Source organism: Catharus ustulatus, chromosome 24 (genome assembly GCF_009819885.2).
Source record: "Catharus ustulatus isolate bCatUst1 chromosome 24, bCatUst1.pri.v2, whole genome shotgun sequence".
NCBI classification, from domain to species: domain Eukaryota; kingdom Metazoa; phylum Chordata; class Aves; order Passeriformes; family Turdidae; genus Catharus; species Catharus ustulatus.
Window position 1 is genome coordinate 4,082,389 of NC_046244.1, and position 16,683 is coordinate 4,099,071.

General features: G+C 54.2%; 1 protein-coding gene across 3 annotated transcripts in view; it reads left to right on the forward strand.

Annotated features, from left to right (window-relative positions):
• The window catches only part of LOC117006774 (kazrin), a 213,560-nt gene extending 209,965 nt beyond the window's left edge, over positions 1-3,595 (forward strand). For all 3 annotated transcript variants that reach the window (XM_033079366.1, XM_033079368.1, XM_033079367.2), the window contains 4 exons: positions 207-396; positions 515-645; positions 900-950; positions 1,566-3,595. In XM_033079366.1, coding sequence (XP_032935257.1) covers positions 207-396; positions 515-645; positions 900-950; positions 1,566-1,733 — 540 coding nt within the window. In that variant the 3' untranslated portion in view covers positions 1,734-3,595. The remainder of the gene's footprint in view (positions 1-206; positions 397-514; positions 646-899; positions 951-1,565) is intronic.
• The last annotated feature ends 13,088 nt before the right edge of the window (positions 3,596-16,683 follow it).

Below are 16,683 nucleotides of genomic sequence, written 5' to 3' on the forward strand. Positions count from 1 at the left end.
GAGAGGAAAATATTCCATCTCTCAAAAGGCATGGGCAACATCACTCAAAAATAAGTTGATTTTTGAGTGGCACAGCTGGGATCTTGGCTTGCCCAGGGGAGGGTGGGTTTGGCGTGCAGTGTGTTGCTGCTTGCTCTGCCGCTCTGGGAGATGTTCATACGGTTTTCCCGCTCCATCGCCACCTTCCTCACGATGTCCTTCCCTAGGCCAAGCAGTCCCTGGCCACGCTGACCAAGGACGTGCCCAAGCGCCATTCCTTGGCCATGCCTGGCGAGACGGTGCTGAACGGCAACCAGGAGTGGGTGATGCAGGCCGACCTCCCGCTGACCGCCGCCATCCGGCAGAGCCAGCAGACCCTCTACCACTCCCACCCCCAGCACTCGGCCGACCGGCAAGGTGGGCAAACCCCGTCAGGGGAGGAAGGAAGGTGGTCAAACCACTCCTCCCTAGGATGTTTTTGGGAGTGCATCAGAGGCTTTGCTGGTGTTAATTGTGTTTTCCCCCTGCCTCGCAGCGGTCAGAGTGAGCCCCTGCCATTCCCGGCAGCCGTCCATCATCTCCGACGCCTCCGCGGCCGAGGGTGACCGCTCATCCACGCCGAGCGACATCAACTCCCCCCGGCATCGAACGCACTCGCTCTGCAATGTAAGGGCCTGCCTGCTGGGCCTTCAGTGCCCTGCTTGGAGAGATGGGAGCTGGGGGTTCTGTGGGGCTTCTGCTTCCCAGAACAGCTTTGGGTTTGGAGTGGGGGGGGCGTTGGCTGACCTGCAAAGCTGCTGCCATGGGGGTTATCCCACCCCACTGCAGTTCAGTTGCAAAATGCTGTCTTTTGCTCTGGGGGTGGAGAGTCTTGGGTTGTATCAGGGTTGATTCAATGGATTCATCTCTTTGTGCCATAGGGGGACAGTCCTGGACCGGTACAGAAGAACTTGCACAATCCAATCGTACAGGTAGGGCACAAATCCTCTCAAATCCTGTTTGTGAGACCCCTTCCTGTGTTAGAAAGTACTTGGGGATGGTGGGTCAGAGGCACCAGTTTGGGATGAATGGAAGTCACCCTGAATTGTAAGTCTGGGATGTCTCATATTCCCATAATTCACCCCAAAGTCCAGGTAATGCTGTAGGCATTCACTGAGCTCAGGCCTATTGCAGTGTTGATTTTTATAAGGTCCAGCCAAAGCATGTTATTCTGTATTTGGCCTAAAACTTTGGGATATTTTTGCAGTCCAGACAGATGCTCTGACTATTTATTCCCAGAGCTGGAATCCTGATCCAGTTGAATTAAAGAGGCCAAAATCCCAGAACTGTGGAGAGGGGGCCCAATTTCACTGCAAATTCCACCACACAGGTTTCAGCAATATTACTGTATTTTGGTCCAGGATCTTAACATTACTTTGGACCTGCATGAAAACATTTTGTGGGATCTAGATGCAAATATTTTTTGGGACCTGCACCCAAATTTTTTGAGACTGGGACCACACGTTCCATTATCCTTGACGTGAGCAAAGGGGAAAAGCGATAAAAGAAAATCTGGATGCTCAAACTTATGTCTTCTTCTCCCACAGTCTCTAGAAGACCTGGAAGACCAAAAAAGGAAAAAGAAGAAAGAGAAGATGGGCTTTGGCTCCATCTCCAGAGTGTTTGCCCGGGGCAAGCAGCGCAAGTCCCTCGATCCCGGTCTGTTCGACGGGACAGCCCCCGACTACTACATCGAGGAGGACGCGGACTGGTGACAGCACCGGAGCCTCTCCCGGCCCTGCACATGTACATATCCCACCTGCCACACCTGTCCCACCTGTGGGCTGTTACCTGTTGTCTTGGGAGCGATGCAGCTGTGTCGTAACTTCCGTTTTTTCCCCCCTTTTTTTCCTTTTTGTTTTTTGGTTTTTTTCCCATCCCGGTAACTCCTTTGTTGTCGCTTCAGTTTGTCAGTTTGGGTTGGGTTTTTTTTTCTCGTCTTGTTTTGGAAGGGGTTTTTTGTTCTTTTTTTTCTCGTTCTTTTGACAAAACTTGAAACTTGAAGGACTGCTGTGTCTCTGTAAATATGAGAAATATTGTGCACTTTGTGCTTGTGACGTCTCTTGTCCGAAACCCGCTGTTTTCCGGAGCCCAGCCCGCGGGATGTCCTCGCTTGGGGACAAAGGACCTGCCCAGCTGAGAGATCTTGGAGAGAAAACAAACAAAAACAACAACAAGAAAATCTCCTTCGCTGTGATGTCTTCCTGGCCGAGCCCCGCAGAGGCGACCCGGGCTGGTTGTTACACCTGCCAGTCTGGAAATAAGTGTTTTAACGTTCCTTTTTAGTTGTTTTAATTTATTTGCACAAACCCAGAGGAGCTATTCTAACTAAATTATTGCAGAAGTTTTGGGATTTTTATATTTTTCCACGTCGGTTGGGATGGGGCGGGGAGGAGGAAGGGGGTGTTTGTACTGTACTGTCCTGGGAAGTTGCTGTTGGGGGGGATTGGGGCTGTGGACCCCCCAGCCCAGGCTCCCTCAGCTGCCCCAGGAGCACTTAAACGCCTTGGAAAACGCAAACCTAAACACGTGCCGGAAAATCAGACGGGGGCAAGCTGGTGGGAGCTTTGCCCGCTGGTTTTCCCTGCTTTTGAGGGGGCTCACCCTTTGCTTCAAGTAAAATTTAGGGGGATCTGGCACAAGCTGGGAGCAAGGGGAAAGGTGATATCCCAAGATATCCCGTATCCCAAGACATTGCCCAGATAGGGCCGGCCACCCCGCTGCAGTTTGGGGTGTCACCGCCGTCGGAGGGGGCTGGGGAAATCGGTACGAGTCCCCACTGGGAAGGTTTTTCTGGCTTTGGGGTGATTTGGAAGCACAGGTGGAGCTTGTTTTTCCAAATCCCTTGGAACTGCCCCCAAACCACCCCCCGGCGCAGCGGCCGCTTCCCCTCTCCACTAACACGTGCCGTGCTCTGCTTATGCCAAGATAAGTACCTTATGCTTTAATGCTTACAATATAATTTTAAGCTCTTAAAAAAAAATGTATTAAGATTTATTTAATGAACTATAATAGTGTATTATTTTTCTTAATTCCAATACGTGCACCCTGGTTTAAAAAAAAAAAAAAATAGAAGGGTATTTTGTCTTAAATCACCGAAGTGAAGCAATGCCCTCGCGCTGTGTATTCCATTCCAAGGGATGATGCAGAGGGGCCATGGAGGGGGTGACAGAGGGACCAGCCCCCCAGGCTCTCCTGGGGTGGCAGACTTTGCCCCATGGCATCTTTTCTCTGCAGAGAAGCATTTTTATACATTTTTTTTTTATTTTTTGGGTTTTTTGTTTTGTTTTTGTTATCCTTGCGTTTTTATAATTTAAACTCTAAACCATCAGAACAGATGAGCGATCTCCTTGTTATCGAGTAGTTTCCTTTGCATTTCAGCTTTTTTGTAAATTAGGAAGTAATTCTAAAAATTACTAAGAGGATGATTTATTTAAAAGAGAACTTTGCTAAATAGCATATGAATTATGGGTAACATTAGATTTAACTTTTCCCCCTGTGAGTGGGGGAGAATCCTTGAAGGCATGGATGCAAATATAAAATTATAAAAGATCTAAATAAAGCTTATTTTAAAGTATGGATGAACTCCATGTGGTTTAATTGGAGAGCCTGGATGGGTGTTGGCATCTCTGTTGCAGCACCAGAGTGCCATGTGATTTTTGGGGGCTCTGGGGAGGATTCAGGAGAAGGCTGAGCCAGCTTTTCCCAGCTCCCAGCCAAATGCCTGCTCCTGGATGCAATAATTCTGTCTGGAGGCTGGGATTGTGTATCCCTATGAAATGGGATTTCAAGGGTTTAAGGTAAGTAAGGACAGCCAGGAGATGTCCTGCTCAGATATGGAAAATATAATGAGAAGGATCAAGAACAACAGAAGGGATGGAGAAATCAGAAAGTGCTGTGCTGGATAAATTATTGTAATCAGTGTACAGGTTGATAAATTATTGTTATTATTGTTGCTATTATTCAGATGACATTGGTCACCTGTAGGGCTGTGTCAGCACTTCCAGTGGGGCCTGATGCTGTTTTAGGGTCAAGGGCTGTTTTGCAGGCTGAAGCAAAGGCAACCTGCAATGAATTTCAAGCCCATAATCAGGGTACAGATCAAGACATGTAGCTTTTCTTCTTTTATTTCCAACAGAAGCAGCCTCCTTGGTTTGGGAGCAGCTGGTAAGAGCCACCATACTCTGAAATGGGGAGAGCTGGAGCAAAGAAAAATGGGGAAAACCCAGGAGAAGCCAGCTGGCTCTCCAACTCTATCACCTGCAGCTGGAATCCAGCATTAATGGGTGGCACTAAAGGGCAACTGCTGAGCTCAGCAAACAGGAGCTGGGCACAGACCACGGTGGGATTTGCTGCACTTGGAGCAGTTCCCTGCTGAGATTTGTGCATGGGATGGGGTGTGGGTGCTCATCCATCCCATCCGTGGTTTTAAAAGTTTTGGGAGCCCTTTGGGAGCAGGAATGTGTCAGAGTGCCACACCAGTCCTGGTAAGGCTTCTGCCCTTGTGCTGTGGGAACTGCCAGACCCTGTGTAGGGTGACACAGGGGTCACCTCCTGCACCAGAGCAGAGGGGCCACTCTGTGTCTGTGATGTCCTGGGCTGAGAGGGGGTCTTCTTTGGTGGCTTAGGCTGGTCTTCCCTGGCAGTGGAGGATGCAGGAGCCTTATCCCTGCTGTGTCCCGTATCAGCCTCATCCCTGCTGCATCCCCTTCACATCAGCCTCATCCCAGCTCCATCCCTCTCACATCAGCTTCATCCCTGCTCCATCCCAGCTCCATCCTGGTGACATCAGCTCCATCCCAGCTTTATCCCTCACCCATCAACTCCATCCCAGCTCCATCCCTCTCCCACCAGCTCCATCCCAGCTCCATCCCTCTCCCACCAGCCCCATCCCAGCTCCATCCCTCTCACATCAGCTCCATCCCTCTCCCACCAGCCCCATCCCAGCTCCATCCCTCTCGCATCAGCTCCATCCCAGCTTCATCCCAGCTCCATCCCAGCCCCATCCCAGCTCCATCCCTCTCACATCAGCTCCATCCCAGCTCCATCCCTCTCCCACCAGCTCCATCCCAGCTCCATCCCAGCTCCATCCCAGCTCCATCCCTCTCCCACCAGCTCCATCCCAGCCCCATCCCAGCCCCATCCCAGCTCCATCCCAGCTCCATCCCAGCTCCATCCCAGCTCCATCCCAGCCCCATCCCAGCCCCATCCCAGCTCCATCCCAGCTCCATCCCCGCCGTGCTGGTTCCTGCAGCACCGTGCTGCGCTGCTGCCACCGTGTGAGCGGTGCCCGCGTCTCCTCGCCCCGGCTGTGTTTGTTTAGGCGTGACTCGCACTTTGCTCAGTGCCGTGCGGACCTCACAGGAGCCTTTTCTCTGCAAGGACTTTAGACCGAGAAAGGCAAACAGCCCAGCAGCACGTCGGGGCATGGGGTGTTGTGTGGGATGGCCGGGGTACCCCGCAGAGGGGACAGCAGTGTCCCCAGCAGCCTCTCCTGCGTGTAACCCAGCTGGCATCACCTCGGGGTGACATTGCAACACAGGCTGGGCTTACCTGCCGTGCCAGAGCCTTGCACTGGTGACCTGCAGGTCAGGAACGGGGTTGAGAGGTCACAGCAGAGAAATGGGTGAGTCTGGGACATTTCCTGCCTCTACACTTACTCACCCCGTATCTCTAGCTGGTGATCTTCCCAGGCTGGATTTTTGGTGATCAGGAGCTAAACTGGTGTACCCCAAACAGCTGAATAAATCATCAGGAGGTTGGTGAGGTTTGGCCAAGTCATGGGGTCGATCACAGAGTGTGGGTGATGGTGTTATCCCCCCAGGAGAGTCAAGGTGGTGTCAAGGGCTTCTCTGGGGCTGCTGGTTTATTGCTCAGGACTGCTGCAAGTTTTGGAATGTGCCTGTCATTAATTCACCTCTTTTCAGTGTTTTCCCTGGAGCAGTTTTCCACTGGTGCTGCTTTGTAACAGCCAGCACTGGAAGTGTCTTTGAGTCCTCAGCTGTGCAGTGCCCCTCACTGCAAACCTCCTTTGGGACACCCTGCTCTGCCACTGTCCCTGCACTGTCCCCACTTCAGCCCTGCCTGCACCTTCCCACTGCCCCGAGCTGACACAGCCACGAGCACCAGAGCAGCACAAACCAAGTGGTTCCACCCCATCCAGCTGGGACACTGCAGCTGCAGTAAGGCCTCATATCCAGGTAAGGTTTTCTTGGAGTTTTATCACTGCTAGTGATTGATTTTCCTGTTCTTGGGCATCAGCCCTCATTCACCATCTGCTCCTAATTTTGAAAAGCTACATTAATCTCTGCTCAGCTCTTTTAAATCACCAGTTGCACGACACCACCACTCCTCTCTTCCAGCCGTGTTCTCCTCAAACCCTGGGTCTCCCATTCCCAAATCCTGCCCAAGCCAGAGCTTCACCATGGGATGCAGCAGCCCCTAGAGCAGCTCCAGGAGGAAGCAGCAGGTTATTTATTGTTGTTCCTGTGAACACAAGGCTTTATTTACACTGTTTTCCAGCTGCAGACGTGCGTGTGCTCAGAGGCAGACGGTGACCTGGCACGGTGGCTGAACTGGTTGGACTGGAACCGCCAGGTCCTGGCAGCCCCGGGGACACCGGATCCTCACCCGCCACGAGATGCTGGCAGGTCACACCCTCCCACCAGGAGCGTGAGGAAATGCCTCCCAAGTGCCTGCTTTTCCTCTTTTCTCCCTCTTGCATGGCAGGCTCCCAGCCTGCAGCCCGGCAGGGACTCTAAATTGGGGTGCAGAGACTAAGGCATGAGGAAGAGAGAGAAAAGTATAGAGCAGTGTTGGGAATGAGATGTGAGGGAGCCTGTCATGGAGCAGGCTGGGATGGGTTTTCACCCTGGGGGCAAAGCTGGGGCCCTGCCATGTTCCATTATACATTATATTTATATATGCATATATTATATTTATATAAGTGTATATTATATTTATATAAATATCTATTATATTTCTGGTGTTAATTAGCTGTTAACTCTATTAATCATCAAATCACAGAACAGTTTGGATAGGAAGAGACCTTAGAGACCATCTCATCCACCCCTGCCATGGGCAGGAACACCTCCCACTATCCCAGATTGCTCTAAACCCCATCCAGCCTGGCCTCAAACACTTCTAGGCATGGGGCAGCCAAAGCTGCTCTGGGTACCCTGTGCCAGGACCTCACCACCCTCACAGGAAAGAATTTCTTCCTCATATCTAATCTAGATCTGCACTCTTGCCAGTTTGACCCCATTTCACCTTGTCCTATTACTCCATGGCTTTATAATATAATGATATTACAGTATAATATAAATGTGCAGTCTGGGGGCTCTACCAGCCTGGCTCCCAGGGGTGGGATTTATCTCTTTTGGGACCCCAGGTGTGGGACCCGAGCCATCCAGGTGTGGGTATCCAGGACTGACTTGGAGCAGTGCTGTTGGCTCACTGTTGGGAAATTTTGGAGGAATCCAGGAACATGTCCAGGCTTCCACTGGTGACTTTAACATGCATGTTGAGCTCCTTTGAGCAGGAAAAGCAGGGAAATGTGCCAATGAGCAATTTCTAAGGCAGGATAATGTGAGCCCCTGGCACCTCTGCACGTAGCAGGGCATCAGATGCCCCTCTGAAAGGGCCTTTTGTTGCCTGCTGCTGGCTCTGGTGGGGCTCCAGTTTCTTCCTTGTCATTCCTGGGCTCTGAAGCTGCATACCTGGCTGGATAATCACCCTGGAGTAGTCCAGGCTGGGACTGGACAGGGAGTGTTTGCAGGGGGAAGATTTGAGCTGCCAGAGATAAATCCCCACAATGGGATGGCTGTAGAGCTGGAAAGGGAAATAACCCCAAGGGATGGATGTGAATACATTATCCCACAGAGAATGTGCATCAGGGAGGGGCTGGTGCTTTAGCAGCCATCAAGGGGTAAAGGCAAGCCCCCCTTCCTTGATCCTGCTCCACTGCCACTGAAAAGCCCATTCCTGGCCAATATTGAGCTTTGTGGAGTGGGAACATGAGGAACCAGGTTATGAATGTCCCCTCTGTGCTCAGAGTCTCCAGGGCCCCTGCAGGGGGGTGAGCTGGCTCGGGCACAGAGCTCTCCCTGCGCTGGGGTGGGGACAGTCACTGTGTGAAGTCCATGCTCCCCCCACTTTCTTACAGAGAAAACACTTCCCTGTTGTCTCCTGACTGTCACAGCTGCTTGGGATGTCAGGTTTGTGTTTGACACAGGAAGGTGGAGGAGGAGAGGGGGAATCAGCCTGAAGTGGGGTGAATTTGCCTGAGCTGATGGCCAAGCTGGAAAACACAAAACAATCCATCCAAAGGGAAAAAAAAAAAGAACGCAGTCATGTTTAATAATTATTTCTTTTTATAGCACAGCTCTTGCAATTGCCCTTTGATTAGAGGGGGCAGGTATCACTGCTGTGCACTGGGGCAGGTGAGTCAGTGGAAACTCCCATCAGCTCCATGTGGGACTGTGCTTGTAGGGAGATGCAGGGAAGCAGGGGGGGTTTCCCAAACATCCTGAACTCCGGTGGCCCCAAGGCAGGGCTGTGCAGCTGAGTCATGCTGGGTGATGCGACAAGTTTCGTTTTGTTCACGATGGCTTTTGCCTTCACAAAACCTCACAGGGCTTAAGGGACAGGAAAAACTGCAGTGGCTGGTCCAGCAGCATAGTGATGCAGTTTTTTTTGCTTGGATGAGGAAAAAACCCACCCTGAGTATCATTTCTAACAGGATTTGAGTCCTTGGTGGTGTTTATTATTACAGCTGGGTGTGAGAAGAGCCGGGAAAAAACACATCCTCATTGCTGCTGGGATGGCAGCCAAAGAGAAGTGACACTGGACACGGCGTTAGCTGCACTCAGGATTGCCAGAGCCCAGCTCTGCTCCCCATGGTTCAGTCTGGAAACCATGGGAATGTCTGGCTATGAGGCCAAGGCATGTGGCCAGGAGCCATGGTGAGGGCCATGCCTCAATGGCTCTTCCCAGCACGTGAGTGGTTAACTGGGAAAGTTCAGAGGGCAGCAGCTGATAAAAAGCACTTTCCAGGCTCCCTGTGAGTGCAAGCTTGGCTTTGCTCTGTTGAATGCAGTGATGAGCCTGAGTGATTGGAGTTCCTCAAACTGGGGCTGCTCCAAACAAAGTTTGGAACTCATTGAGGAAAAGCTCTGCTCGTTGCTACAAGACAGTTTGACAAAGTAGGTCCATTGCAAGATGGCTTTTAAACTGCAGAATAAATCTAAAACTTTCACTGGGTGTTGGGAATAGATTTTTCCATGGGAAAGTGGTGAGGCCCTGGCACAGGTTTCCCAGAGAAGCTGTTGCTGCCCCATACCCAAAAGTGTCCAAGGCCAGGCTGGAAGAGGTGTGGAGCAACATGCTCTAGTGGAAGGGCAGGGTGGAACGGGATGGGCTTTGAGGTCCTTTCCAGCCCAAACCATTCCGGGATTCCATGAAAGCAGAGATGGGGGCTGTGATGCATCAACAGGAGGGTGACCGATCTGCATCCCAGCGCGACCCATCCCTGTTTTGGGGTGTCCCGGGCGGTTTCAGGGGAGTGTCCCCCAGCTGCTGGCAGTCCCGTTCCGCCCCCCTGGTCGCGGGTTTCCGGAGCGGATCGGGAGCGGGAGCGGCGGGGCCGGGCCGGGAGGCGCCGCCCCGGGAGGGCCGGGCCGGGAGGGCGGAGCGGGCCCGCCGGAGCCGCCGCAGCCGCCGGAGGTACGGGGGGACGGGGGGACGGGCACCGGGACGGGACGGGACGGGACCCCCGGGACGGGACCCTGCGGTGCTCGGGGAGCGGGGCGGGCTGGGCTCGGTCCCACCGGGAACGGGACCGGGAACGGGGCGGGGAGGAGCTGGAGCCGAGTCCGGCTGGGGCTGAGCTGGAGTCACTTCCAAAGCTCGGGGAAACACCTGCAAAGTGAGGGGAAACCCCTTAAAGCAGGAGCGAATACCCCAAAGCGGGAACGGGCATTCGGGAGTTGGAGCGGCGGCGTTTGGGGAGCGCCGGTGCCTTGGGGACACCCCGGGGGGACACTCCGGGGGGACACGGGCTTGGGGACACCCCTTGGGGACACGGGCTTGGGGACACGGGCTTGGGGTCACCCCGTGGGGTCACGGACTTGGGGACATCCCTTGGGGTCACCCCGTGGGGACACCCCGTGGGGGACACGGGCTTGGGGACACGGGCTTGGGGACACCCCTTGGGGTCATGGGTTTGGGGACACCCCTTGCGGACACCCCATGGAGACACGGGCTTGGGGACACCCCTTGGGGACACCCCTTGGGGTCACTCCTTGGGGACACCCCTTGGGGACAGCCCGTGGGGGCACGGACTTTGGGCACCTCGCCAGCCCTGGCTGGCACCGAGGTGGCCGCACTGAGAGTGGGGCAGAGGGGCTGTGCTCTGGGGAAGCATCAGCTGGCACTTCGGGGAAGGATGATACCGGGAGAGCCCGGTCATCGAAACCCAGGCGGTCCCCGCGGGTGGCAGCCCGCAGGAGTGTCACAGGGAGCCAGGCACACACACAGGGAAGGCAAACAAAGCCGAGGAGAAGGACACCTGTGCAGCTCGGGGCTGGGCGCTCCATGAGCCGAGCGCTCACCGGGGGTTGGTCCCTTCTTATCGTGACATTGCCACCGAAGAGGAGTGCCCTGGAGCTTTGAGGGGCTCAGCAAACCCGCGAGTGTCTCCCAGAGTGGTTGTGTGCTGATGTTGATGTTTGGTTTTTGGAGGTGATGGAGTGGGGACAAGCATCACTGAGCACAGCACGGCTGGGTTTGTTGGGAAGTGTGGATGTGTGAGCAGAAAGCAGCGGTTCCACGGGCTGTCCTTGGCTCTGTGTGGTTGTGGAGCCTGGCGAGGTGAAGCTGCACCAGGGGGTGTGGTCCTGCCTTTCCAGCTCCTTAGAACTGACCTAGGGCACTGCCAGATGGATGCTGCCACAGCACATCCCTCTGCAACAAATCCCAGCATCCTGCAGCTGTGCACAGCCCTGGATGTCCTGGCAGGAGAGCCAGAAAGGGAAACCTGGCAGGTGTCAGTGGAGAACATGTGGGTGTGGGGCTGGTGAACCCAGCCCTGGACTCAGGTGACTCGGAAGTATGTGGAACACCTTTGATTCTAGCTGTGTAATTACACGGGTTGGAAAACCCTTGGGAAGGGCAGTGCCAGGAAAAGGAGGAATGTTTGGCCATCGGTGCCCTGGAGAGAGCTGAGTGTGGGTGCCTGGCACCGTGGTGGTGCTGTAGGAGATGCCAGAGGGCTGGGCAGGGCTGTCTGCCTGCTCTGCTACCTGGAGCCTGGCAGGAGGGATCCCTCCAGCAGCCCAGCTCTGTGTCTGCCTCCCCACGCTGCTCCACGACTTTTTGTATTTCACAGGCAGAAAACTGATGTCAGGGCTCTGTGGAAGCAGCTGAATATCCTGTGTGAGCAGTGCAGGTGGCTTGGAGCAACGTAATCCCCGGCAAAGCTCCATCCCTATCAAAATACCTGTGCCCACCTTGCGGAACACGGCTGCTCTGTGCCTGGCTGCTCCGTGTCGCTTGGCTGCCCAGCCTGCTCCATGTCCCCAGGCTGGCTCCTCCAGCATCTCCCCTCGCTCCCTTCCTGCCCTGGGGGCTCCACAGTGGGTTTTCTTTGTGGTCCTACTCGTGAGAAGCTGTTGGAAAAGCTTGGGGAGAGGTGATGCTGTGCTGGGGAGAAAGATGTTGCTGGAAATGCAGGCAGAGGATGAGGAGGGCGGTGCTGGCGAGGCTGATGGCAGCGTGGGGTGCCAGGTTAGTGGCTTGCAGGAAGGGGAGATAATCACCCCGGGCTCCAGTGGTGGGACAGGAAGTGCTTAAGGCACTCCAGAGGGGCTGGGAATGCTGGGTTCCGCTTCAGAGGACGTCAAAAGGGCAGATGGATAATGTCACCCCTTGCTGCAAGGCTCTGGAGGAGGGTGTGTTATCTGGGTGTTATCTGCCACGGAGACGGGGAGAGGTCCCAGAACAAAAACCAGGGGGAGGCTGTGGAGGAATGGCTTTATCTCAGCGGAAACAGCAGATTAGTATTTAAAAAAAAAAAATAATTCCAAGCTCAGCAGTGCAAAGTGGTGTCCAAAAGAAAGCAGGAAGGAGAAAGAGTCAAAGTGCTGGGATTTTCCCAGGCAGGCGTGCTTTGCCAGGCCTGGGTGCAGAGGGAATTCAGCTCCCTGGAGAGAGGGGAGCACCCCTGTTGCCTGGAAAATAGAATCGATCTTCCCAACAATGTTAGAGTGGATAGAAAAGCAAACCTTTACTTGAAAGCTTTCAGGTACACAATGTGGTGAAAATCACACATGGTATAGTAATTCTACAATTTTTGTAAGTTTAGTTAATTAGTATACTTATCGTATACTCTCCAGTTAAAAGGTTATATGATTAGGTAATGATTTCTGTGTCTTGCCACACTGGAAGCAGTTCAGAGGCTTTTTTTTACCCCACTTTTGTTTTGTCTGGTCCAGATTCTGTTTGGAAAACAGGACATCCTTGCAGTCAGTTCTCTTCTTGGAGTAAGACTAAACAGTATTTTGGGAAAGTATTTCTAAGGTTAGCTTTTTGTTACTAAACGTAGAGAAGAAAGATATGAAAATAACTAGAAGTTACAGGCATGCAAAGCTACAAATACATGAAAAATATAAAAAGCTAAAACTCTTAGGCATTACTCCAAGCCCCCCTCCCTGTTTTAGCAGAGCTAAAAGCACTGGTGTGGCAGCTGGTTGCAGTGGCAGAGGCTGGAGCAGGAAAAGCCCCAGGACGGTGTTTGCACAGCGCCCAGGACACAGCCAGGGCTCGCCGACCTGCGAGAGCGCTGCCAGCGTGGTGGCCACGGCAGCATTGTCCCCAGGAACAAACAGCCACGTCCTGAAACACAAACCTGACAGGACTCCCTGTCCCTGCGCGTTCCCGCTCCGCAGCAGGCGCCGCTTGGGTGGATGGAATGGGGCTATGGGGAGAAGGAGGCTGCTGGAAAGTTTCTTGTGTCTCAGTGACAAAGGTCGAGGTGGTGGCTGCTGCAGGGCTGATTACAGCTCTGGAGTTTGGCTACTGTGGCCTGTGTGATCTGTGCCACTTGTGACACCCTGGGCAGCCTTGCCAGAGTTCCCAGGGACACAGCAGAGGCACAGATGGCTTGGGCATGGCCAGGCACTGCTTTGGGAAATGGGGTGCTTTACAGCCTGTCACTGCTGCTCTGCTGGGTGGATTGCAGCAGTCTGAGCCCAGGAATGGGAATGGCTTTCCTGTGACACCCTTGTTTTGCAGGAAGTGGCAGAGCTGGGGGCCTTGGGCTCCCTTTGAGTGGGAGAGCGGGGAGAGACTTGGGCAGGAAAACATCACTGTTCCCCCAAGGCTGTCTGCAAGGTACAGCTGAGGAGGGGTTGTTAAAAATTAAATGTAGGAAAGGGGTGAAATACCCCTTAAATGTCTGTAGGGAATGCTGGGGATAGTGGAAATGTGGATGTCTTCTTTTGAGCTCTAGGCAGGAAGTGTAAGCAAAATGTGGAAAATCCCTGATAGTTTGTGTGGGACTGTCCCTCCAGATTCCTATTCCCTGGTGAGATGCTCTGAAATGGGCTGGGATTTGTCCAAAAGATCAGACGTCGGCTAAATCAGCAACAGTGCTTCTTTTTGTGACTCAGCTGGATTTCTCTGGGCTGCATCTGGCCAGAAACATCCCTGTTCCAGGGGCAGCAAGAAAGGACAAAAAGAGAGAAACCACAGCAGGGAGTTGGAAGTGGATGGTCTTTAAGATCCTTTCCAAACCCAAACATTCTGGGACTCTCTGAAAATACCTCCCAAGTCCTGGCCTGCTGCTTTTTAGACCTCCACGTGGAGTTCTGTGTTCCTGGGGCTCAGCACAAGGTTGTGGCTATTGCAGAAACGAGCTCCTGAGGATGTGCCAGACCAGCAATTAGCAGGGAAGGGGTTAATGAACATCTTCTCTGGCTGGAAGCACGAAGGGAGAGCCTTATAATCTAACACGGAGGAGACTCTGGAATCTTGGGATGGTTGGAGAACGGGTTTGTTTTCCCCCAGAATTTTCCAGGACATCAGTTGTTGGCTGGTGATGGAGTCCCAGGCTGGTGACAGAGTCCCAGGCTGGATTTTGGAGGCAGCCCCAGGGGCTGTGTTGCCTTGTGTTGTGGTCCTGGGGAGTGAGGCAGGCCTGGAGCTCATCCCATGTCTGGTGACCACGGTCTGGCCTGTCCCTGTGCCTGGACTGCAGACTCATCTCCCGTGATCTGTGACAAAGGTGTCGCTGCTGGAGCGTGAGTGGGAAGGTGATGTCATGGCAGGGAAAAATCCAAAGGTTGTGGAGGGCAGAGCGTGGGTGCTGCTGAGGGCAGGGGGTGTTGGGCTCCTCTTGAGTCATTGGGGCTGCAATTCCTGCGGGAATGGGGAGCAGGAACAGGATGGGGGCTCCATGGAGGGGAAGCTGTTCCTGCACCTGGCCAAAGCCTTTGTGTGCTGCTGAGAACGGGCTTATCCCGAGCCTTCCCATGCACGGTTCACACTCGGAAATGTCGCAAGAGCATCGCCAAGGGCCAGGCACTGCGGAGCAGGGGAGAGGTGCGGGATGCCCGCAGGATGTGTGGGTGCAGCCCGGGTTTAATGGCTCGGAGATCCTGGTGTAAATCATTGCCAGGGCAGGGCATGGGGAAGGCATGGAGAGAGCTCTGGTGTGCAGAAGGGGGCTCGAGGGGGCTGGAGCGCTGGTTGTGATGTGGGGACAAACTTTTTTACAGAGCCTGTTGGGAAGGGACAAGGGGAGATGGTTTTAAAGTAAAAGAGGGGTAATTTGGACTGGGGATTTAGGAAGGAATTATTCTCACAGGTTTCCCAGAGCAGCTGTGGCTGCCCCACCCCTGGAGGTGTCCAAGGCCAGGTTGGATGGAGCTTGGAGCAGCCTAGGACAGTGGAAGGTGTCCCTGCCTATGATGATATGAGCTTTAAGGTCCCTTTCCACCCAAACCATGCTGTGGTGCTGGGCTGAGCATGCAGACAGGGCTGGAGCCAGGACAGCAGCAGCTCCTTCCCGGGATGCTGACGTCAGGGCGCTGCTGGAGCAGCAATGGGAACAGGTCTGGAAAGCCAGGAGAGCAGCTAATTCAATGGAGAGATAGACTGGAATAGCAAGTCTCCTGCTCTAATCTGATTGCTGGGCTGATGGGTAGCACTGCAGTGGATCTAAGATAAACTTCCAGGCACAGGGGTGACGTAGGAGCTGAAATCCTGCCCACTTCCAGGACTGAGATGCCTGGGGGAGCCACAGTGAGCAGGCACAGGGATTTAGACACCACAGGTGGATGTGACCAGCCCTGTGTGTTCTGTACCCACTGTGGGTGCAGTGCCATTTTCCTGCCCCAAGGCCATCACAGCTGTTCTCAAGTCAAGTCTTGGCTGGCTGATGTGTTTGTGGCAAGGATGGGCGCTCAGCTGGATCATCAGGCAAGAACAGACCCCACAGGGCACAAGCAGAGAGTAAAACCTTTGTGTGGGAGGACAGAGGCCAGTGCTGGTACCACCAGCAGGCTTGGAAGTGCTTGGGTGGGAGGATGGCTCTTGGGATGCAGGTGAGGACATTTTTGGTGCAGAGTTTCCCACATCCTGCACAGCTGCTCACTGGGATGGAATCACAGCTGGGCTCAGCAGACCCCTTCCCCCAGGAGCACAAAGAGCAGCAGCCCCATGCTGGAGCTGGGCATGGCAGGCAGTGATGGGCTTGGGGCAGCTCCTGGGTGTCCCAGAACCCCAGAAAACCATGGGAGACAAGACTTTACCCTGCCCAGACCCATGTGGGGCCGGGGATGTGTCTAGAGGGGCTGGGACAGCCCTCTGGGATTCTCCCCAGCCGTGCTGGAGCCCAGGCAGTGAGCAGGGAAGCTCCTCTGCAGATTCCTGCTCTCCAGGCTTGTGTGCGTGCCTTCTCCTGCTGCAGCCACTCTGCTTTCTGGGAATGCTGTTTTATTCTGGCCCTTGACCCTGCACACTGGGCGTGCACTCAAGCTAAACAAGCAAACATGAAGCTTTGGAGCTCGGGAGGGTTGAGCTGAAGGGTGGGGGGGGTATGGATATAGCACCACTGAAAGCACTGACCAGAGCACCTTCGGCCCAACACCCCAAAAAGAAGGCAGGGAGGGAAGGAGAGATCCCTGCCATGGCACATCCATCAATCTGCAGGCTCCCTGGGGTGGAGATGGGGCAGTTCTGCTGTGAGGATGCGAGCTGCCCACCCGTGGGTCATGGAACCCGAGGCCAGGGAGGGGAGTGGGCAGGAGATGTGGCTCAGTGTGTGTTTGTTTTGGGAAATGGAGCACATTTGGTCCTGGCGACTGGGAAAACACTCAGAGGGGGAGTTCCCAGCCGTGGCCTGGCTGGTGGGGAATGTTCATACTCAGCCATCCCTGAGGGATGCAGCTGGGGCACTCAGCAAGGGGGTGCTGCTCCAGGGAGGGCAGGAGCCAGCCTGAAGTGAGCCAGAGACCCTCCCAAGGGTTCTCCATCCTCCTCCTTGCCAGCAGCAGCTGGGGGAAGCCATAGGGTCGAGCTGGCTGGGAGAGAGGCAGTTTTGGTTTCTGTTTTCTGGGCAGGAAGGCGTCCCAGGGCAGGCAGCCAGCACTGTGAGGAGCCCTGCTG